This window comes from Mesoplodon mirus, assembly GCF_964341445.2.
Source record: "Mesoplodon mirus genome assembly, chromosome: 2".
Taxonomy (NCBI): domain Eukaryota; kingdom Metazoa; phylum Chordata; class Mammalia; order Artiodactyla; family Ziphiidae; genus Mesoplodon; species Mesoplodon mirus.
The window spans coordinates 168,587,828-168,611,093 of record NC_138977.1 but is presented as its reverse complement, the minus strand read 5'-3'; the positions used below and the strand labels follow the sequence as shown (position 1 = coordinate 168,611,093).

The window sequence follows — 23,266 nt, the reverse complement described above, 5'->3', positions numbered from 1 at the left end:
CATATGGTGCATATGCAGGCATCATTATGAATATATTATTTTCTTCTGCAAATGATAGAATTCTCTCCTTCACTCTGCTTTTTTCTAAACTTACATTTTTATAACTTGGTGATTGCAACACAGCCGTACACTTCCATATCAACTTCATTTTTTTAAAAAAAGAGCAACTGTCTAGTGTTCCCTTGAACAGAAATACTGTAATACATGTACCCTTTCCCTTATGATGAATTTTTTAGTTTGTTTCTAATTTTTCATTATAGATAATAATTAAATGGATAACACTGTAGAGGGATACAGTGTAGCATAGTGGTTAAGCGAGCTATCCCCTGAACCTGACGCCTGGTTTCTTACTGGCTAAAGAATCTTGGACAATTGATTTAAAGTCTCTTTGCTTGAGCTTCTTCACCTGTAAAATGAGTCTGATGATAGTACCTACCTCCCAGGGGTTTTGTGAGGACTAAAGGAATTAATATATAAGCAGTGATGAAAACAGCACCCAGCACGTGTAAATGCTCAGTAGGTGCTAACTCTTACCACCGTAGAATTTGCTGGGTCCAGCAGTATGAGTGGCTTTAACTTTGATAGATTTGCTGCATTGCCTTCCATCAAGGTTGTCAGTGTACCCCCATGGCAGCACGTGCAAGTGTCTGTTTCCCCACAGCCTTGCCAACACAGCAGGTCACACAACTTTCTGAACTTGGTCAATCAGAGAAAATTTATAATTTAATTCAGATATTTTTGGCAAGCCAACTCTATACCAGCCAAGCGAGTCAAACCTTTGCTGAGGCCCTGGAGGTGCAAAGTCCAGGCTCATGCAGATGGTGTGTGAGCAGCACACTGCAGTGTGGTGAACCCTGCACCCACGTGGGACACGACAAATGTTGTTCTTTGCTGTTCTGCCAAAGCATTTCAGTGAGTCAAGACAGATATAAATAATAAGGCCAACTGAGAGCAGACTTTTCACTCCACTCCCAGAATATGAAGAGGGAGGGTTGCCAATCCTGGGTATGGCTCTGTCCCCATCATAGACAGCTGAGACTCCACTGAGCCTTTTGTCCTGGTCTCTCATGTCTAGTCTCCTTGATTCTCTTAGGTTCACAGTATTCTTCACTGGTTTCCAGAAAGCCATGTCAGTGTTGGTAATTCTAAAGGCAACTTTTTTTTCTGGAAGTTTCTGGTGCCTGGGTCACAGTGAACTGGGGGCAGAGAAGGGGCAAAGTTTTCATAGATCCCTGCCTGCACCATCTCCAGAAGCAAAAGGAGAGTCATTTGTGGTCATTATTAGTCAAGTCATTTCGCCTCAACAAGTATTTATGAGTGCTATCACTATGCAAGACACGGGGCTGGATGCCGGGGTGAGTGAGGCCCAGTCCTGCTCCTTGGAGAGCTCCATTTCAAATGCAGGAAGTAAATATTATGTAATGATCTGAGATCAGTTTCCTCACTACTCCTAGTGGCAAACATAGATCAAGTACCAATAATGTAGTGCAGCACACAGTCCCACAACAACCCTATGAGGCAAGTGTTATTTATTTATTTATTTATTTATTTATTTGGCCGAGCCGGGTCTTAGTTGCGGCATGTGGGATCTTTGCATGCGGGATCTTCGCTGCAGCATGTGAACTCTTAGTTGCGGCAAGTGGGATCTAGTTCCCTGATCAGGGATCAAACCCGGGTCCCCTGCATTGGGAGTGCAGAGTCTTAGCCACTGGTCCACCAGGGAAGTCCCAAGGCAAGTGTTATTATTATCCTTGCTTTACAGATAGGGAGACTGAGGCCCAAAGAGCAGCACCAGGGCCCAAACCACGATTTGATACCGCTTCTCATTAGTAACACGGCAGTGATAATCCCTGCCCTCCACCCCTCCAGAGACTTGTAATGAACAGAAGAAAGCACATGAAGGCACTTTTCAAAACTGTTATAGAGTCTATAAATGTAAGGTGACTTTGTAGTATCTATTACAGTCCCCTGTAACCATTTCAGCAAAACCCCATTGCATTAGGTGTTCTATTTTAAGATGTACGTAATGCTACCTTTGAAAGATTGTCAAATGAACTTGAGAATGACTTTCAATATTTCCTTCCAGGTGATTTCCTGGGCATGGGTATTCCTTTAAAATAGAAACAATCTAGGTGAGGTTCATTGCCTAAAAGAAGAAAGATGAAGACCTAATGTGAACGTGGGTTTAAAATAAACAGCCATTTGCTTGGGGGGAGTTAGGAGGAGGCTTTTGCAGTGGATAGTTCGAGGAGAAGCAGAGTTATTTATTTTTCTGTGCACACTTTAACAATGGAGAGAGCCCTGGGCAGAGCCTGAGAAATGCCTGATGGGGAACCCAAGAGTGTGAATTAGGGGCAATTAACTCAGGATACACCGAGAGTGGCTCAGGGTTGGTCCTGGGAGGAACTCACTGGGATCGCAAGCAGACAAGCAGAAAAGGGAGGTTGGAGAGTCCGCTCCATTTGGAATTCAGAGAAATGAGTATTGGTGGGCTTGAAAGTGCTCTTTCAGCCAGCTGTTCATTTCCATGGTCAAGTCCATTTGAGAAATATTCAGATGGCATCCCAGCGCCTTTTGAATGATGCACTTTGACCCAAAACACCAAGTACAGAAAGGGGGTTGGTGAAGGAAGGGAATGTTTTTGCCATTTATATGGTCTGTTGGTCCCCTGTGATGAACCATTAGTTTGTTGAAATCAAGAACTGTATCTCATTAATCTTTATCCTTCCAGCACTTAACATACCTGAATGTAGCAGATGTTTACACTTCCTTGTACATTACTGATCCATGACATGACAACTGAATGAATGGAACTGAGGGTGCCATTCTGAGTTAGATTAGGAACACCTTCAAAAATTAACCTTGGCCAGAGGATGATTTAGAAGAACACCGGGGCCCTTCAGTTACTTGCGGGGAGGGGGAGGATTCATCTCCCTTTTTGGAGGAAGGATGCTCTTGTCTCTGGTGTCATGGGGGCTGGAAACAACTGAACAGAAACAGAAAAGATTACCGAGTTTACCTCCCTGTTGATTTGGGAAACAGCCTTCATCTCTCAGGTTGATTTTGAGTGTCTCTTTTTAGATACTTCTCAGCAGCATTTTTGTACCACCCAGTTTGAACTCACCCAGTTAGGCCCTGACACTGGCAGCTGGCGATCATGCTAACAGCATAGCCGAGTGCCAGTGCAGTCACATGGAATGACACGAATGGTAGTGGGACGACCCAGGAGTCCAGTCCTGTGCTGTTCTCCAGTGGCTGTGTGACCTGAGACAAGTCGCTAGACTTCTCTGATTTTAGATCCCCCTCTATAACACAAGGATGGGGGTGTCTTTCCTGCCCACCTCACTGAGTTGCAGACATCCATGAGTTAATGTATGGAAATGGATGAATGCTATAAAGTGGGGAGCTGGTGTAGGCATCCGAGTGCATCATCAGCCTTTTTAAGCATTTTCCATCCTCTCCTGTTTCTGGACTCCTGCCCAGGATGCCTTTAAATATATCAGTGGTCGATAAGGTAGCCCAGAAGTTATATCCTGCACATTCTCTTTCATGGTCTTCACAGTGGCTCAGAGTACATTTGAACTTCTTTTTCATCTCCATAATAACTGTTGTGAGATCTTTGTCCATTATTCATGTTGCTTTAAGTTCCTTCTCCCTTTTTCCTTGATCAGTCTTACTACAAGTTTGATGTGTCTTTTCAAAAAGCCAGCTTTCAGATATGTTGGTCAGATCTATCTTTTTCTATGTCATTAATTTTGTCTTTCATACCTCTTTCCTTCTACTTACTTTAGGTTTATTATGTTATCCTTTTTCTAACTTCTTAAATGTTCTCTAATAAATATGTTTAAGGCTATGAATTTCCCTCTAAGTATATATCTTTAGCTTCATCCCAGAGTTTTGAAGTTTGTCTCATTTTTAAACCTACTTTCTTATTGTTTTCTAATTTTATTGCATTGTCATTAGATAATATGGTCTGTAGAATGTCAACACTCTGGACTATATTGAGATTTGCTTTGTAGCCTGCTGTGGGGTCAGTTTTTTTTTTAATGTTTCCTATGTGATAGCAAAGAAGTAGTCTCAGTTTGGTTGTTAAAGTTTATATATTTGAATTCTAGTTCTGTGATATATTCACTGTATGACCTAGGGCAAGGTACATATCCTCTCCTGCTTCAGTTTCATCACCTTTAAAATGGAATGATTCACACCTCAGAGACTTGAGGGCCTGGTGCACACTAAGCATCATATAAACATTAGCAGTGATTACTATTCTTTTTTAGCTATTAGGATTAGCTTATTAATCTTGTTCAAATCTTTCATATCCTAGCTCATTTTGTGTACCTGATATATGAGTCTCTGAGAGGTATGCATTAAAATCTCCCATTATAAATTTGCTTATTTCTCCCTACATTTCTGTACATTTTGCCTTATGTTTTCAGTCTCTGTTGTTAGGTGCCTACAGTTTCATTATTAGAGCTTTTTAGTGAATGATTCCTTTTACCAGGGTAGAGATGTTCATGTTGAATTGAGCCAATTCTTATTTATTGTGATTACTGGTACCATTTGGATTGTTTTGGCCACATATTTTGTGCTTTCTATTTACTAAAATTTCCTTGTAACCTTCCATTTTCCTTTTGAAACTTGGACCTAATTAACTTTGATCATCATGTGTATTTATAGTGTAGTATTATGCTATTCTGATTTTTTGTTGTTGTTCCATATATTTACTGTGCAATTTTCCCCACATTATACAGAACATGTGTTTATAACAGTTGTCTCACAAAGCTCTTTTGCTTAGATTATGATCTTTGCTTCTGGGCTTTATAAGAATTGGAGAGCGCCAAGATACTTCAATGCCCAAAATACATGAAAGTACAAGGCAAAGGTGGTCCTTTCAGCCTCAGGTCCATGTGGAGGTTGTAAGCTGGTCAGTGACATCATTTTTGAAAGTGCACAGCAATGAACTAAACTCACTGGGTCCTGCAACTAGAACATGTCAACCAGTTAGACTTCAGTGTCCAGTTACAAACACTGAAGAGAGAGGATTCAGGCAATGGACAATGGCCATGCTGAACGTTCTTAGTTACTGGCTGTAGGACTTGTAACAATTTGAAAACTATATCTGGGATTACTTTTACCCTCATTTATATTCCAGGATGGGAGAGAGAGAACACTTCTATAACTAATACAAAGGAAAAAAGCTTTTGTCTGTTTCATTTATTGCTGTGTCCTGGAACAGTGCCTGGAACGTAGTAAATGACCAGTAAATATTGTGAACAAATTATGGTACCAAAATAATTGTTATGGGAACTTTGAGAAGAAAGAGTGTAATTGCAACAAAAGAGATTGTGAAGGCTTCATGGAGGAAGTGACAGTTGAGTAGAGCTTTGAAGGATAAGTGGGGTCTGGAGATTAAAGAGTGTGCATCAGTTAGGGTTTGATCAGAGGAACAAATTACTAGAAATGATATAGAATATGGAATTCCTTTTGGGAAATAACCTGACATAATTGTGGGAGCCAGCTAAATACTTTATGTTCAACTGTTGCTCCGGAATCCGGTGTGGGGCTTAAAGTGGGCCTAAAGCAGGGCAGGCAGCCAGAAGGAAAGAAGGACAGATGTAGAATGGGGAAGACCAAGGGCGAATGCAACCCTGAAACTGAGCTGGAACAGTGTCAGTTTCTGAGGCTGATGAAGCTCCAGCTTTGGTGATACGTGTGACCTGTGGGAGAGTCTGGCATCCTTCATCATAGAGCCAAACGTGCCCTTGGCCCAGGACACGGAGAAGCCTAGGGACGGTCCAGCAGGAGGCAGAAGAGCTAAGAGCTCCCAAACTGCCCAGTCCACCAAGCTGAGCCAGCAGATTGGTGACGGTGCACGTGAGCTCCAGCCACCCCTGGCGCCCTGCATCAGTCATCCAGAGGCTTAGAAAGATAAAGGCTGCTGCTTTGTGCTCATCTTCCAGACCTTGCACAAAGTCAGCTGACCCAGAATATGCAGGGAAGGGAATCCTGGGAAACGTAGCTCTGACTTAACTACGTTGGCTCAGAACACATCACCCACAAAGGGAAGACAAGGGCTTAGGTAGAATGGCTGTGGAGGCAGAATGGCCCCTTAGCCTCTAACAAGCTCTGCTGCTGGGCACTCTGGACAGGTCCTCCAGGCTGGGGTGGACAGTCACTTCCCGAATGCCCCTCCACCCTGATTCTTCGGAGGGGTCCAACATCACATGGGATCAAGATTTTGTCCCATTTAGAGACACCACAAAGTTCTTGGAACTTAAGAATTATGAAGACACTAAGGGCTCCTGAGCAGAGCTGGAAAACACCCAAAGTTTGGGCCACAGCCATCCCTACACCCACACCTTCCAGCCACGTGTCCTGCAGATTTCTCATGAGAAGTGCAGTTAGTCCCAGCTGTTGCCCCCAGGGGACGTGATGGGAGTGCGGAGTGAGTGTGGGAGAAAATGGTTCTCCTGCTGTCCTAGAGTGGCCTGTGAGTTATTTGGGTTTATTTATGTCATGTTTACCGAGCGTAACCATGTGCCACACTCTGTCCTTGGAACCAGGAAAACAGTGGTAAAACAGAGCAGAGTCCCTGCCCTCATGGGGCTTACCTTCCAGTGAGGGAACCAGAATAAAAAAGTAGACAATTAATGTCACCGGAAAACAAACAGTGAGGTCATACAGCAAGGTGGGAAAAAGAAAGTGAGAGGGGGTGTTATTTTAGAGAAAGGTAGTCAGAGAATAATACTGGGGATTGTTATTTTGAGTACTTACTGTGTAGCTAATATTGTTCCAAGGATGTTACATTCGTTTACATTTACATGCATTTAATCCTCACGACAACCTAAGTAATTTTCCCAAAGTTACATCATCAATAAGAAGAACTGGGATTTAATCATAGGCAGTCTGCTGCCAGAGCCCAAGCTTTAAACAAGGGAAGGATTCTTGTTGGTGGTGACTGAAGTGAGGAAGCACATAAATATCACAGAGTGGATCATTGCAGGCAGCGGGAACAACCAGTGCAAAGGCCCTGTAGCAGGTTTGGAGGAAGCAGCTTGTCGTTTGGAGGAAGTGAGACCAAGAGTTCAGTTCTGGACGTGTGACAGTTTTGAGAAGCTTATTAAGCATCCAAGAGATATCCAGAGGGCAGTTGGACATACAAGTCCAGACTTTAGGGGGAAACTTGGAAATAGAGATAAATTTGTTTGTCATCAGTATCCGTGGAATTAGATGAGACACTAGGGAGTGAGAGAGAAAAGAGAAGTCCAAGGACTGAGGTCTAGGGCAGGGGAGGAGGAGGTTTTAGCAGAGGAGACCGAAAAGGAGCAGCTGCAAGAGAGGCGGAAACCCAGGAAAGGGGGCTGCATGGAGGAGGGAGTGATCACATATTTGCAGTTCTGCAGAGAGGTCCCGTTAGCTGAGGCTTGAGGAGTGACCATTGGATTTGGCAACGTGGAGGTCATCATTGGCCTTGACACTGGTGGCCTTTCATAGACATTAGTGTACATGGAAGGCAACCAAAGCAGTTTCATTCTGTGTCAAGTGGGGAGGGGAGCCGAAGGCCCCATCTTCCAGCCTCAGCTTTGCCCCTCTCACCCCCGAGGGCATCTCCCAGGGTCCCTGGAGCACAGTTTGAAAACCACAGATGTAACCAACCCCTTTGTTTTACAGCTGATGAAGCTCAGGTCCAGAAAAAAAGACAAGACTGGCTCAAGGCCAGGCACATAGTTAGCAGGAAGCCCAGGTTGCAATTTATTATTATTTAATGAGATTTCTCAACAAAGAAATCTGTCCTAGCCTGTCTTACCCTGTTTTCCATGGACAGTGGTTACTGTAACAAGTAGAAGAATCAAAATAAGAAAGTCTTCACCTTTCTATCTCTGTAGAAAGGGGAAATGATAACAGACAAATTCAACCTCGTAGAAAATTCCGAAGCCTCATTATTACCTCATGGTTTCCATATTGTCCTCCCACTATACCCCATTTCTCAGAGCTTCTGGTCAAGTTCCATGTTTTCTGATCCTGTGTGATAGGATGTAGCAGACTGCCACCTGTAAAATGGGTATAATAATACCAGTTGCTCCCAATTATAGACCAGTGGCTGTTGCTGGCACTGTTCTCAGATCCTCACAGCAGGGTCAGATTCCCTGATGGCATTTCATTTCCACTCCTCACTGGTAGGAACCGTGGATAAGCTACTTCCTCTCTCCATGGTTTAATTTCATCAGCTGTGTGACATGCTTGGTAGACTGGAAACAAGACACAGGGATAAGGGCTGACACTGCTAAGCAAGGCAGGGGGCTCAGCACTGAATCATCACAGGCCTGTGAGCTGGGCACTGCCACTGGATTGCAGGGGGCTCTTTCTCCTCCACTCTCTGGTTTGATAAACCCCAGGTTGACTCAGAGAACTGTACTTCGTCTCATCTTGCAACTGTTTTTGCCTTAGGATCCATGCTTGAGGCCGAATGAACCTTCTCAGACTCTGCCCAGAGGAGAAGAGTTTCAAGATAAGTTAGCAGCTGAAGAAGGAACCCACAGCGATGGAGAGGAAAGGTACAGGAGGTCAGGCAGGCTTCTGAGGGCTCCAGTGAATGAGGACTCAGAGTTGGAAGGATTCATTCATTAATTCATTCTGTCCTCACATGTTTATCACAGCCCCCTGCATGATGCTTAGGGAGGGAACAGACATGTCTTGTATGCCTCTAGCACAGCTATGGACTTTACCTGAATTATCTTATTTAATTGTCACAACAACCCAGAGGGACCATTTTGTATATTAAGAACCTGAAATTCAGGGGCTTCCCTGGTGGCACAGTGGTTGGGGGTCCTCCTGCCGATGCAGGGGACGTGGGTTCGTGCCCTGGTCCGGGGGAATCCCGCATGCCGTGGAGCGGCTGGGCCCGTGAGCCGTGGCTGCTGGGCCTGCGCGTCCGGAGCCTGTGCTCCGCAGCGGGAGGGGCCGCAGCAGTGAGAGGCCCACATACCAAAAAAAAAAAAAAAAAAAAGAACCTGAAATTCAAAAGGGTTAATAAACTGCCCCAAAGTCAGACAGACCTGGACTGTCCCCAGACCTCTGCTCCCTATTCTTCCAAGTGTTCTTAACTAAGTAAGGGAGATGAGGGAGCCTAGTCACTGAGTGGAAATCTCCCACCTTTATCACCTATATTAGTCAGCTTTTGCTGTTGTAACCAACATTCCCAAAATATCGGTGGTTTTAGCTCATAGGTCAGCTATCTTTATTCTTGGCTCTGCCAAGCTCTGATATTTTTATATGAGCTTGGCTCCTGACTGAGAGTCAGCTGTTATTGCTTTGCCCCAAGCCATGGGTAGAGTTTTAAGTCTGCTCAGATGCCTTCCCATGCTGGGACTGAGACTGATGGATTAGCCTCTCCAGGGCATGTTGTTGTCATGGTAAAGGGAAGAAACACAAAAAAGCTGATGGAAACATGCAATGCCTCTTAAGCCTACACTCAGAACTGCATTCTCTCATTTTTACCCACATTCCATCGGCCAAAGCAAGTCACATGACCAAAACTAATATCGCTAGGCAGAGGAGCATATGCTTGCCACATGTCTTAGTTAGCTTGGGCTGCTATAACAAAATACCATACAATAGAAGTTTATTTCCCACAGATCTGGAGGCTGGGGAGTCCAAGATCAAGGTGCTGGTCCATTCAGTTCCTGGTGAGAACTCTCTTCCTGGTTTGCACATGGCCATCTTCTTCTTGTGTCCTCACATGGTGAAGAGAAAGGCAGCAGACAGTGTGGGAGGAGGTCTCTCTTGTGTCTCTTCTTATAAGGACACTAATCTCACCATGAGGGCTCCACTGGCCTGACCTAATTACCTCCCATGGCCTTATTTCCAAATACCACCATTGGTGATTGGAGCTTCAACATGTAAATTTGGGGAGACACAATTCAATCCATAGCATCACACAAGGCAGAGGAAGGGGAGAGTGAATATTTGCTGAACAATAATGATCTGTCACACCACCTCACAAGATTCTGATACAGTGGGTCTGGGTACATCCCAGCCCTATGTCTTTTGAGAAAGCTTCCCAGGTGATTCTGAGGCCACCACAGTTACAATCCACTGCCCCACACTAATCAACGGCTGTGTGGGGTCCTGACAGATGACATAGAAGCCATGCTACCATCTGGCAGCTCTTCAAGTAGTTGGTTGCCATAGTCCATTTGGAGTGATTAGCAGTGGCTTATGAGCAACAGAAAATTATTTCTACGGTTCTGGAGGCTGGAAAGTCGAAGGTCAAGGTGATGGAAGATTCTGTGTCTTGTGAGGGCTCACTTTCTAGCTTATAGAAAGCATCTTTTCACTGTGTCTTCACAAGGTGGAAGGGCAAGGGAGTTGTCTAGGGTCTCTTTTATAAAGGCACTAATCCCATTCATGAGGGTTTCACCCTCATGATCTAATCACTTTCCAAAGCCCTCATTTCTTTTTTTTTCTTTTTTTTAAATGGGTATTCACATTTATTTATTTATTTATTGAATTTTATTTTATTTATTTATTTTATACAGCAGGTTCTTATTAGTTATCCATTTTATACATATCAGTGTATACGTGTAAATTCCAATCTCCCAATTCATCCCACCACCACCCCCCACTGCCACTTTCCTGCCTTGGTGTCCATACGTTTGTTCTGTACATCTGTATCTCAATTTCTGCCCTGAAAAAATTGTACCATTTTTCTAGGTTCCACATATATGCATTAATATACTATATTTGTTTTTCTCTTTCTGACTTCACTCTGTATGACAGTCTCTAGATCCATCCACGTCTCTACAAATGAATCAGTTTCATTCCTTTTTGTGGCTGAGTAATATTCCATCGTATATATGTACCAAATCTTCTTTATCCACTCATCTGTCGATGGACACTTAGGTTGCTTCCATGTCCTGGCCATTGTAAATAGTGCTGCAATGAACATTGGGGTGCACGTGTCTTTTTGAATTATGTCTTTTTTTTGTGTGTATGCCCAGTAGTGGGATTGCTGGGTCATATGGTAATTCTATTTTTAGTTTTTTAAGGAACCTCCATACTGTTCTCCGTAGTGGCTGTATCAATTTACATTCCCACCAACAGTGCATGAGGGTTCCCTTTTCTCCACACCCTCTCTAGCATTTATTGTTTGTAGATTTTCTGATGATGCCCATTCTGACTGGTGTGAGGTGATACCTCATGGTAGTTTTGATTTGCATTTCTCTAATAATTAGTGATGTTGAGCAGCTTTTCATGTGCTTCTTGGCCATCTGTATGTCTCCTTTGGAGAAATGTCTATTTAGGTCTTCTGCCCATTTTTGGATTGAGTTGTTTGTTTTTTTAATATTGAGCTGCATGAGCTGTTTATATATTTTGGAGATTAATCCTTTGTCCATTGATTCATTTGCAAATATTTTCTCCCATTCTGAGGATTGTGTTTTCGTCTTGTTTGTAGTTTGCTTTGCAAAGGCTTTTAAGTTTCATTAGGTCCCATTTGTTTATTTTTGTTTTTATTTCCATTACTCTAGGAGGTGGATCAAAAAAGATCTTGCTGTGATTTATGTCAAAGAGTGTTCTTCCTATGTTTTCCTCTAAGAGTTTTATAGTGTCTGGACTTACATTTAGGTCTCTAATCCATTTCGAGTTTATTTGTGTGTATGGTGTTAGGGAGTGTTGTAATTTCATTCTTTTACATGTAGATGTCCAGTTTTCCCAGCACCACTTATTGAAGAGACTGTCTTTTCTCCATTGAATGTCCTTGCCTCCTTTGTCATAGATTAGTTGACCATAGGTACATGGGTTTATCTCTGGGCTTTCTATCCTGTTCCATTGATCTATATTTCTGTTTTTGTGCCAGTACCATATTGTCTTGATTACTGTAGCTTTGTAGTATAGTCTGAAGTCAGGGAATCTGATTCCTCCAGCTCTGTTCTTTTCCCTCAAGACCGCTTTGGCTATTCAGGGTCTTTTGTGTCTCCATACAAATTTTAAGATTTTTTGTTCTAGGTCTGTAAAGAATCCAAAGGCCTCATTTCTTAATACCATTATATTGGGCAGTAGGCTTCAAAATATGAATTTTGAGGGGGCAGAAACACTTATAGCACTGAGGAAACAGAGCCTACACTCCTAATCATATCATATCAATGGCAGTGTCAGGTACCCTATAGTCCAGTGAACTCTTCAGCTAATAATACTTCCACAGGTCCCTCCAGATTCTGTCTCAGGATCTATGAGGTGTAGAACCATAGAAGTTAAAAAGCACAGACTCTGGAGTCAGGCCTCCAGACTGAATCCTGGTACTGTCACTTACCACTGGCAGCCACAAATCTTGGCCTGTTTAAAACTCACAATTCCAAAGGGAACGAAATAATCTTTACTGTGAAAATACTGGCAGGAATTTCAAAGAGGTTTCTAAGGGGCCCAGCTTGGGGCACATGTGCATCTCTGAGCCAGTCTTTCTGGCCAAGGAGATGCCTGGCTCTGATTGTCCAGGTATGTGTCACATGCCCTTCCCTGGGGCCAGCTAATGATGAGGGCAAAGTTAGCTGCACCCAAACCCGTGGACTAAACAGGGCCACCATGGAAAGAGGAAAGGCTTCCCCAAGGAGAAGACGCTGGGCAGAGCAACAGCAGTGGTGGTTACAACAGACTTGTCTTTTTCTCCCACATAGCTATATTGATAAAGGGGTTCCTCAACTATAGAACCAAATGAGGAGGGTGTGGGGTCTGTAAGCTTCTTCCACAGTGGTTTAAGTGGGGGTGTAAGGACTAAGCAGTGATGAGAAAGGAATAGAAAGATCCAAGGTTAGAGGCTGTAGGACAGAACAAACTCATTGGCTCCTTTAAGGGGTGAGGCTGCATATTCAGTAGTTAACCCCTTGAAGGATGCTTGTCAGGGAACGTTTGGCATGGTGGCTCTAAGAGGGAGGTGGCTTTTCCATTGGCTGTTGATTTAAGGTGGGGGGGGGTAGCAGGTCACAATCAACTTCAAAGGGATCATGGGGAGTCAGGAGAGTTAGCTATAGCTTGCTTTGTGAGAGATGGTAGGATAAGATCAGGTTTTTAGGGTATGAGGGAATTTGGGGCAATAAAATGGAGTAAGAGAGGGGAATTCCCATTAGTGGTGTTCCAGAGAATAATGATGATGATGAAAATAAATATTTACTGAATGTTGGATTAACCCATTTCATCTTCATTAGGTAGACACCATTATTGAAGTACTTCATTTTATTTTAATTTTTTTAATGTATTTATTTATTTATTTATTTTTGGCTGCATTGGGTCTTTGCTGCTGCGCGCGGGCTTTCTCTAGCTGTGGCAAGCTGGGGCTACTCTTCATTGCGATGCGCGGGCTTCTCATTGCAGTGTCTTCTCATTGCGGAGCACGGGCTCTAGGCTCGCGGGCTTCAGTAGTTGTGGCATGCGGGCTCAGTAGTTGTGGCTTACGGGCTCTAGAGCGCAGGCTCAGTAGTTGTGGCACACGGGCTTAGTTGCTCCATGGCATGTGGGATCTTCCCAGACTAAGGCTCGAACCCATGTCCCCAGCATTGGCAGGCGGATTCTTAACCACTGCACCACCCGGGAAGTCCCTGAAGTACTTCATTTTAAAGATGAGGGAAACTGAAGAACAGAGAAGTTAAGTAACTTGCCCATCTACTTACACTGCCGGTAGATGGTAGGATCCAGATGATAGTTTCTCTGGCTCCAGAACTCATGCTTTTAACTACATCTCAACTTAGGGCAGCTGTTCTTATGTGCCACATGAAGTTCCACAGTTTTTCTACTTTTCCAAGGTCACTCTCTCCTTTAATACTCAGTTATAAGGACTGAAACTTCCACTTCCAGGCATGACAGGGTAAGTGGTACTAGACTTGCCCTCTTTCTGTAAACAACTATAAACTGAGCAAAATATATGAGACAGCTCTTTTGAGTAATAGGACACTATGCAGAGAAGGACCATGTCCTTCAGAAGGGAAACATAAGTTGAATCCTATAATCACCCCACATTTGCTCCTGCCTCTCTCCCTGGGGACAGTGCCAACCACAGTGCAGAGAATTGGAGGCAAGCTGAGCTGAGCAGGCAGATGTCAGGGCTCAGGGCTGCTAAAGCAGCTGGACTTTGTAAGGTAGGATACCAGAAGAGAGGATCCTATGTGGGGGGAATAGAGGGCAGAAATCTATGAGAGTTTTCTGTAGGTCCTTGCCAGGGGCTTGAGTGAGCATGTACAAGATGAGACTCCATGAGGCCTAGAAGTGTGCTGCTGCCATGGTGCTGAGGAAAATGAAGATACCAGAGATTAAATGCTAGCAGACATTGGAGTCTCAGCTCAGCCAGAATAAAAAAGCCTTTCTGAGCTCTCTGAGCATTTAGTTGAGACCTCAGAAAAGTAACACTTTAGGAGTAAGAAACATACCCTATAGGGTAAGGGCCACACCCTAGAACAAAGGACAATGTTGAAATATACCTGCTCTAACAAAAGACAAATCCAAGCGTAAAAGGATCAGAAAGAGCCTTCAGTAATTTAACTGGCTGTCATAACAAAACTCAACACTTTTGAAAGGAATTCATAGTACAGACTCCCTACATTGTATTATCCACAATATTGAGCATTTGATGAAAACATTATGAGACGTGGAAGAAAGCAGAACAGTGCGACCTGTAATCAAGAAAAAAATCAGCCAATAAAGCCTAAAATGACCTAGATATTGGAATTAGCAGACAAGGACTTGAAAACAGTTGTATGAGCTATGTTCAGGGACATAAAGGAAAAGATTGTTATAATGAGTGAACAAATAGGGAATTTCAGCAGAGAAATGAAAATCTTGAAACAAGTGGAAGTTCTAAAACTGTAAAGTACAATATCCATAATGAAAACCTCATTGGATGGGCTTAACAGCAAATTAAAACCATGAAAGAAAAGTTAGTGGCTTGAAGACAAATCAGTAGAAAGTGTCTTGTTCAGAGAATTAGGGGAAAAAAAGATTTTTTTAAAATGAAGAGATTCTTCCTGACTTGTGGGACAATATGAAATGGTCTAATATGCATGTATTTGGAGCCCAAGAGAAAAAAGGGAAAGAAAATGGAGGAGGAAAAAATATTTGGAAAAATAATGACTGAAAATTCCCCCAAACTGGTATGGGATATCAATTTACATACTCAAGAAGCTCAGTGAACTCCCCACAGAGTAAATCCAAAGATAACAATGACTGGGTACACCATAGAAAATCTGCTGAAAAAAATATATCCCCCCCAAATCTTAAAGCAATTAGCTTTTTAAAAAGACAAATTACATATAAGGGACAGTTGACTTTTCATAAATACTAATGACAATTGACTTCTCATCAGCCTTCTAGCCTTATTTTCTTCTGAAAGCCAGAAAACTATGGAACAATATCATTAAAGTACTAAAAGGAAAAAAAAAAACAACTTGTCCAAATTTTAAATCCAGTGAAAATATCCTTCAAAAATGAGACTGAAATAGAACATTTTCAGGTATATAAAAGCTAAGAGAATTTTTCACCAGCTAAGCTGCAGTATGATAAACGGCAATGGAATTTATTAAAGCTGAAAGGAAATTACACCAAATTTAAACTTGGATCTACAGGAGAAAAGAAAGAGCATCAGAAATGGTAAATGTATAGGTAAATATAAAAAACTACTGTTGTTCCTTCTCTTAATTTCTTTAAAAGACATCTAACAGCTTAATAATAATAATAATAAACATTGTATTTTGGAGTTCATAATGTATGTAGTTGAATAATATATAACCACACTAGCACAAAGAACAGGGATTAATGGAATTATTGTGTTATAAGGGACTTATATTTTATATGAAGAGATGAAATATTAACTCTAAGTAGGCTGTGCTAAGTTAAGGATAGAAATTATAATCCATAGAGCAACATTAAACATGAATACAAAGAAGAGCTAAAAAAAAAATCCAATAAAAGAACTAAACTGGAATCCTAAAAAATATTTGTCAGGTAAGAAGATAGAAAAAGAAGAACAGAGGAACAGTAAGAAAAAGGATTGGGCAAATAGAAAACAAATAGGAAGATATAGATTTAAACCCAGCCATTTCAATAATTACTATGTAAATGAAACAAAGACATCAGTAAAAAGAAAGAGATTGCCAGAGAGGATAAAAAGATAAGACATTACTATATGCTGTCTTCAAGAGAGATATTTAAGCATAAAGACACTGTTATTGGCTGAATTGTGCCCCACCCCCCAAATCCATATGTTCATGCCCTAACCCCCAATATGTTAGAATGTGAATGTATTTAGAGATAGGGCTTTAAATAGATGATTGAGTTAAATGGGGTCATTAGATTGGCCCTCACCCAATATGTCCTTATAAGAAGAGGAGATTAGCACACTGGTAATGCCAACAGAGGGACAATCACATGGGGACACAAAGTGAAGGAAGATAGCTATCTGCAAGCTTCAGAAGAATAGAAGCCTTAGAAGAAGGCTTAGCGAAACCAAACCTGCTGACACCTTGATCGTGGACTTCAAGCCTTCAGAAGTATGAGAAAATGAGTTTCTGCTTTTTAAGCAACCCAGTCTGTGGTATTTTGCATGGCAGCCCTAATACAGGCACAGTTAGGTTTGAAGGTAAAAGGGTAGGAATAGACATACCTTGCAAATATGAAACATAAGGAAGCTAATGTGGCTATATTCATATCACAGTAGACTTCAGAACAAGGAGTATTACCAGGGATTAAAATGGGATATTTCATAATGGTAAAGGGGTCAATTCATCTGGAGGACATAACAATCCTGAATCTGTATTACCTAATGAAACAAATACTGAGAGAACTAAAGGGAGAAATTCTCAATCACATTTGGAGATTTTGACACCCTTTTCTGAGTATTTGATTGAATGATTAGACTAATATCAGTAAGGACATAGAAGATTTGAACTATACTTTTAACTAACTTAATCTAATTGATACCTATAGACAATGTGCTGAACAACTACAGAATAAATTTATTTCAAGGCACCTAAAACATTCACCAATGTAGATAAACTAATATTCATCATGAATGCAAAATCCTCAACAAAATGTTTGAAAATAAAATCAAGCAATATATAAAAAGAATAATACATCATGACCAAGTGGAATTTATCCCTGGAATGCGTGGTTGGTTTAACATGTGAATGGTAATCATGTAATTCATCACATTAAAAAATAAAGGGAAAAAAGAATCAAATCGGGACTTCCCTGGTGGCACAGTGGTTAAGAATCCGCCTGCCAGTGCAGGGGACACGGGTTCGAGCCCTGGTCCAGGAAGATCCCACATGCTATGGAGCAACTAAGTCCGTGCACCACAAGTACTGAGCCTCTGCTCTGGAGCCCGTGAGCCACAACTGCTGAGCCCGAGTGCCAAAACTACTGAAGCCCACGTGCCTAGAGCCTGTGCTCTGCAACAAGAGAAGCCACCCAATGAGAAGCCCGCGAACCGCAACAAAGAGTAGCTCCTGCTCGCCGCAACTAGAGAAAAGCCCATGTGCAGGAACAAAGACCCAAGGCAGCCAAAAATAAAAATAAATAAATAAAATTTAAAAAATTATTATTAAAAAAAAGAATCATATCAATAGATGTACAAAAGCATTCGACAAAATTTAACATCCTTTCGTGATAAAAACTCTTCAGTCCATGAATAGAAGAGAATTTCTTCAACCTGAAAAAGATCATCTATGATAAACTATGTAAACATGCATAATGGTGAAATGTTGAACACATTCCTCCTAAAATTTGAAACAAGGCAAAAATTCTGCTTTCACTACTTAACATTGTCATGAAGGTCCTAGCCAGTCCTAAAAAGCAAGAAAAAGAGCTACAAATTAGAAAGGAAGAATAAAAGTATCTTTATTTACAGACAGAATGATCATGATTGAAATATTCAGTGTTGTTAAGATCTTAATTTACTCTGAATTGAGCTATAGACTCAGTTCAATCCCATATAAAATCCCAATAGCCCTATTTGTAGGAATAAATAAGCTGTTCTGAATACTGATATGGAAAAGCAAAGGACCTAGATAAAAGAATCTTGAAGAACATAGCTGGAGGACTTAGGCTTTCCTGATTTTAAGACATTATGAAGCTAGAGTAATAAAGCCTATATGGTATCAGTATATAGATAGACAAATAGATCAATGAAAAACAATGAAGGTTCTGGAAATAGACCTGCACAAACATGTAGATTCGTTTTTCTTAAAGGTGCTGAGGCAATTTAATAGGGAGAGGAAAAGTTTTTCAACGAATGGTGTTGGAACTGGATAAACATATGAGAAGAAATAAACCTCAACCTCTATCTCAACCCATGCATAAAAATTAATTTGAGATGTTCCATAGATCTAAACATAAAGTTAAAACTATAATACATAGGAAAATATATTTGAAAATTTGGGGTAGGACATGATTTCTTAGGACATGAAAATATTAATCATCACAAACAATTGATAAATTGGTCTTCATCAAAATTAAAATGTATGCTCATTAAAAAAATGCCAGTGAGAAAATGAATAGACAAGCCACAGACCTATAAATCAACAATAAAAAGACAAGAGTATTTTTTAAATGGACAAAATGTTTGAACAGACACTTCCATAAAAAAGATATATGAATGGCCCATAAGCACATGAATATGTACTCAACATCATTAGTCATCAGTGAAGTGCAACTGAAAACCAAAAGGAAATACCATTTCCCACCTATCAGAATGGCTAAAATTAAAAGACTGACAGCACAAAATGTTGGCAATGATGTAGAGTGACTGGAACTCTCATGCATTGCTCCTGGGAGTGTAAAATGGTACAACCACTTTGGAAAACCATTTGATAGTTTCCTAAAAAATTAAGCATATACCTACCAGCAATTCCAATTCTAGGTATTTAAGCAAAAGAAATGGGAACATATATCCACAAAAATATTTGTACAAGAATATTTCTAACAGCTTTATTCATAATAATCCAGAAATAAAAACAGCTGAAATGTTGTTTATCAGTAGGAAAATGGATACACAAATCATGGTGTATTCATGTAATGAAATACCTCTCAGCAGCCAAAAGTGTGAACTACTGACATTTGCAACAATGTGGTTGAATTCCAGAGACATTATGTAGTACCACGTGATTCTGTTTGTATGATGCTTAAGATGAGGCAAAACTAATCTATGGTGATGGAAATCAAAGCGTTGGCTGCCTGTGGATGGTGGATTGACCGGAAGAGGGTGCAGGGAAGTTTTTGGGTAATGAAAATGTTCTATATTTTGATTGGGGTGTTGCTTTTATGGTTGTGTGTATTTGTCAAAACTCATTGAATTGTACACATAATTTCAATACTGTAAACTTTACCTCAATAAAACATTTTTAAAGATAAGAACTGAGCCCTGGGAGAAAGTCTGGTCCCCTCCCCAGGGAAGGTTTACCTGTTTCACACATCCAGCCTGGTAGTGTCACTTATCATTCTTGCTCTAGACTGCTTCACTGTCTGTCACCTCTGGCTTCTCCTAACCAGAGCTCAGACCAAGGTATCTCCCCTTTATTGTTCCTTAAATATGGTTATGTTTAGCATAGCTTCCAAAAGTTTGAGGATAACCTAAGAGAATTAGGATGCAGAGAAAGAAAACTTCTCACTTTATTAAATGTTTGATTAATTTTTTATGTGATTATTAACTATGTGCCAGACATAGTGTTAAGCATTTTTTTAAGATATTTACTCTATTAAGCTTTATAACAATCTGTGTGAAAGGTACTATTATTAACCCCATGTTATGGAAGAGGAAACCCAGACAATTTGAAGAGCTCAGCCAAGGTCACATAACCAGTGTAGTAGAGCTGGAATTTGAACCTGGGCAATCTGGCTCTAGTGTCCATCCTCTTAACCACTTTGCTATGCTACCCTTAGCATCCTGCCCTACCTTTCAAGGGTCCCCTCTGTCCATGTTGCTGGGCCTTTTCACCTCTGCCAAGCCAGAGTCCTTCTTATCATGGCCTTTCTTCACAGTCCAGGGCCCTAACTCCCTAACCTCTGGTCCTCTGGCCTGATGTCTTTGCCAGAGGAAGCAAAATGTCATTGAGTCCCAGCAATCTTGGCAGAGATGCCCACCGTGTGGCATCCTTTTGCACTGTTAAACAGGATAAATACTTAACTTTACAATCTCAACCAATCACATTTGAATTTCTCAGCTGGTTTAAAAGCACAGAACTGAGTACAGGAAAGTCTCCTCCAAAAATATTTGTCAGCATCTCTTCTAGAATGCAGAAACTACTGGAGCTTTAAACCAGCATTTTCTTGTTCTTGCTACACACACAAAAAGGCCTATTTATAATCCTCCTATCTATAGCTGGGGACAGCCAGTAAAAGTTTTTAGTGTGCTTTGAAAAGTGTAAAGTACTGTATTTAAGTAAAGCATCATTGTTTTGTTATTTTTTTCCATATGCAGGAAAAGCTGTGAAATTAGACCACAAAGACCTCGTCTTTTGAAGCCCCCAGGGACCCCATATAAGTAATTCTAAGCTCTCAGTCATTCTGACAATTAATCATCATTTATTAAGCACCCACTAAAACAGATACCGGATGATTCCAGCTGAATCTTGACAGTATCCCAAGTGCAATAGCACTGAGAATTTGTAGTCAAGTGGCTTTTTAAAGTCCAAGTGAGATGTCTCTCATTCCACTAGCCGCCATCGGAGCTCCCTCCTCCCAGCCCGAGTGGTTGAGATGCTATCAGGGTGACCATGTCATTTCCAGCCTGGGATCTCTTGTGATTTTGGCCTCCATATCTTCAAAGGATCGAAGTGCCCCTCAAGGAGGGAAGTGACCTGCAGCCTCCGCTGGGCTCTTTGCCGAAGGAGAAGGCGCCGGAAATCCAGCGACTGCAGGATGAGTGGCAGAGCCAGAAGGCCAGATTGCAAGCCCAGGTAGGACAGCCGTGGTGGGGATGCACCCTCATGCTGAGTGAGACCCTACCTCTTGCTTAGTCTTGCAGACAACCTTGGAAATGCATGCAGGGCCTGATTCTTGTTCAAGCTGGGGAGGGTATTCCAGGTCCAGGGCGAGGTGGGATTCTGGGTTCTGTTTATTTATTCATTCAACACCTGCTATGGCTCATGAGCGCCTGCTAGGAGCCAGGAACTCTTCTAGGTGCTTGGATATCGTCAGTGAACAAACCATACAAAAGTCCTGCATTACAGGGCTTGTATTTTAGCAGAGGAGGTGGATACAGACAAAAAATACTAGACATAGGAAATAAGCAAAGCACATAGTATATTAGAACATGTTACGGGCTTCAGGAAAAAGAAAGAGCGGGATGAAGGAGATTGGGAGGTTGTCTGGTGATGAGAGGGTGTGTATAATGCCAAATAGGGTTGTCAGGGAAAGCTTCTGTAAGAAAGCGAGATTTGGGCACGGCAGGGTGGGGTACGCAAGGGAGGCTGCTGTGTAGACCTTTGGAGGGTTTTCTGGTCTCTTGATTTCTCTTGGGTGGCATACGTTCCAGCCCTTCTTCCCTGTTCCCTGCCATCCATGGCTCTAGCTGAGGAGCCCCCAGGAGGGCTGGCTGTCCCCAGATTCTTTACGCTTGCAGCTTCTACCCCCCTCAGAGTTCCCTTGGGTAGAGGAGGCTCAGCTGGACTGTGGAGATGTTCAGAAAGCTTTTATGTTTAAAGAAAATCCCAGGCGGGGTGAGGGGCACAGCCTGAGGTCGGATGCTCTGGCGGGCAGGTCTCGCAGATGCAGCAGGCTCTGGAGCAGTGCACCAGCAACTACAGGGAGGACCTGCGGGCGCTCAAGCAGCTCTCCGACCGCGAGCTCCAGGAGACTGTCCAGCAGAATCAGGTGGCGAAAGCTCAGCTCGAGGCCGCCCACCAGCGAGCGCTCCGCATGCTCGAGAAGGCCAAAAACCAGGAAGTCAAGGTAAGGGTGCTAACGATGGTGTCCACTGACTACTACCGAGCCCTTGCTGTGCAAGCACCTGCTCGGCGATTTATGAGGTGCCTTATGTACATTATCTCCAGTCCCCACAATCATTTTACAAGGTCATTATTATCATATTCTCTTTTTCTGGATGAGGAAAGAGGCTCAGAGAGGTTCAGTAACTTGCTCAGGGTCACACAGCTAGTAAGTGGCAAAGCAAGGATTCAGACTCAGGTCCCTTGAGCTTCTGGTACTGCTTTTCCCCATCTGCTCATGATCTTGATATTGTAAGAACAACTTTCTTTCATGACTTGGGCAATGTTATGCATGATGTGTGCTAAGGAGTCAGGCTCAGGCTGGCAGCTAAAAAGAGGAGGGCAGCCCAGAATTGAGAAAGACCAGCTCAGCAGAAAAAGACCTTCCGAATGGCTTGGAAAGCAATGAGGAGGTGGTCAGGCCCTCAGCGATGTGTAATCAGCAGGGAGGTTCGGGCACCTTTCACCTGTCACCTCTACCTTCTGCTTTCTCAGAAGGCCTTCCCTCCCTGCTCTCTCAGGAAATGGGCGCTTACTCTTACTGCTACAGATAGCACACTGTCACCACGGGCTTCACACAGCGGGCTGGCTTCACACGCTAATTCCCTCTTTATATGATCAAATTCACCAAACTGGAAGCCCCTTGAAGCCAGGAACCATCTCTACCTGTCCATTACTGAATCCTCTCCTAGCTCATAGTAGCTAGGTACTCAAGGGTCTCACTGAATTAAAGCCTCAAGTTTAATTTCCCCTTCTATAAATTGGGGATATTGAGACCCACTTCTTTGAGATGTCAAGATAATTAAATGAAAAAACGTGGGAGTTCTGGTTTTAAGGTGGCAAAATAAAGACTTCTGAATTCTTTCCTATTGGAAATGCTCTAAAAAAACAATAAAGACACACAGCAGAAGCATATTCTGTTCAGATGAAGCTGGGAGACATCTGTACCCTTGAACCACAATACATGAGGACAGGAAACAAATGGAGACATAGTATATGACCTTGCAGAGCAGAGAGGCTCAAACCAAAGTGCCTGAAGACAGAGAAGGACAAGAATCAAGCTGACAGTGGAACTCAGAGAAGCCAGGAATTGGAGGCACCAGTGGAAACAGAAGGCAAGAGTGAAGTGGAGAGTGTGACTCACCTAGAAGCCCAGGTTCCCAGCTTACCCAGCACATCCAGCCAATTACCTCTGTCTTATTTAAGGACAAGAGATTGGGGTGGGGGGCAGCGATCCCTGGGTAAACTAAGCCAGAGAGACTCTGAATTAGGAAGTACCAGTCACAGAGGCTGGGATGAGGCTT

The 23,266-nt window shown here is 42.2% G+C and overlaps 1 protein-coding gene across 4 annotated transcripts in view; it reads left to right on the top strand.

Annotated features, from left to right (window-relative positions):
• The window catches only part of FAM184B (family with sequence similarity 184 member B), a 124,367-nt gene that overhangs the window by 66,993 nt on the left and 34,108 nt on the right, over positions 1 to 23,266 (top strand). Inside the window, exons 8-10 of one of the 4 annotated variants that reach the window (XM_082600782.1) lie at positions 8,449 to 8,555; positions 20,804 to 20,933; positions 21,736 to 21,927. The exons of 1 other annotated variant lie outside the window; for it this stretch is intronic. In XM_082600782.1, coding sequence (XP_082456908.1) covers positions 8,449 to 8,555; positions 20,804 to 20,933; positions 21,736 to 21,927 — 429 coding nt within the window. Of the gene's footprint in view, positions 1 to 8,448; positions 8,565 to 20,803; positions 20,934 to 21,735; positions 21,928 to 23,266 lie in introns of all 4 variants that reach the window. 2 more of the 4 variants (XM_082600783.1, XM_082600784.1) reach the window with 2 other exon arrangements.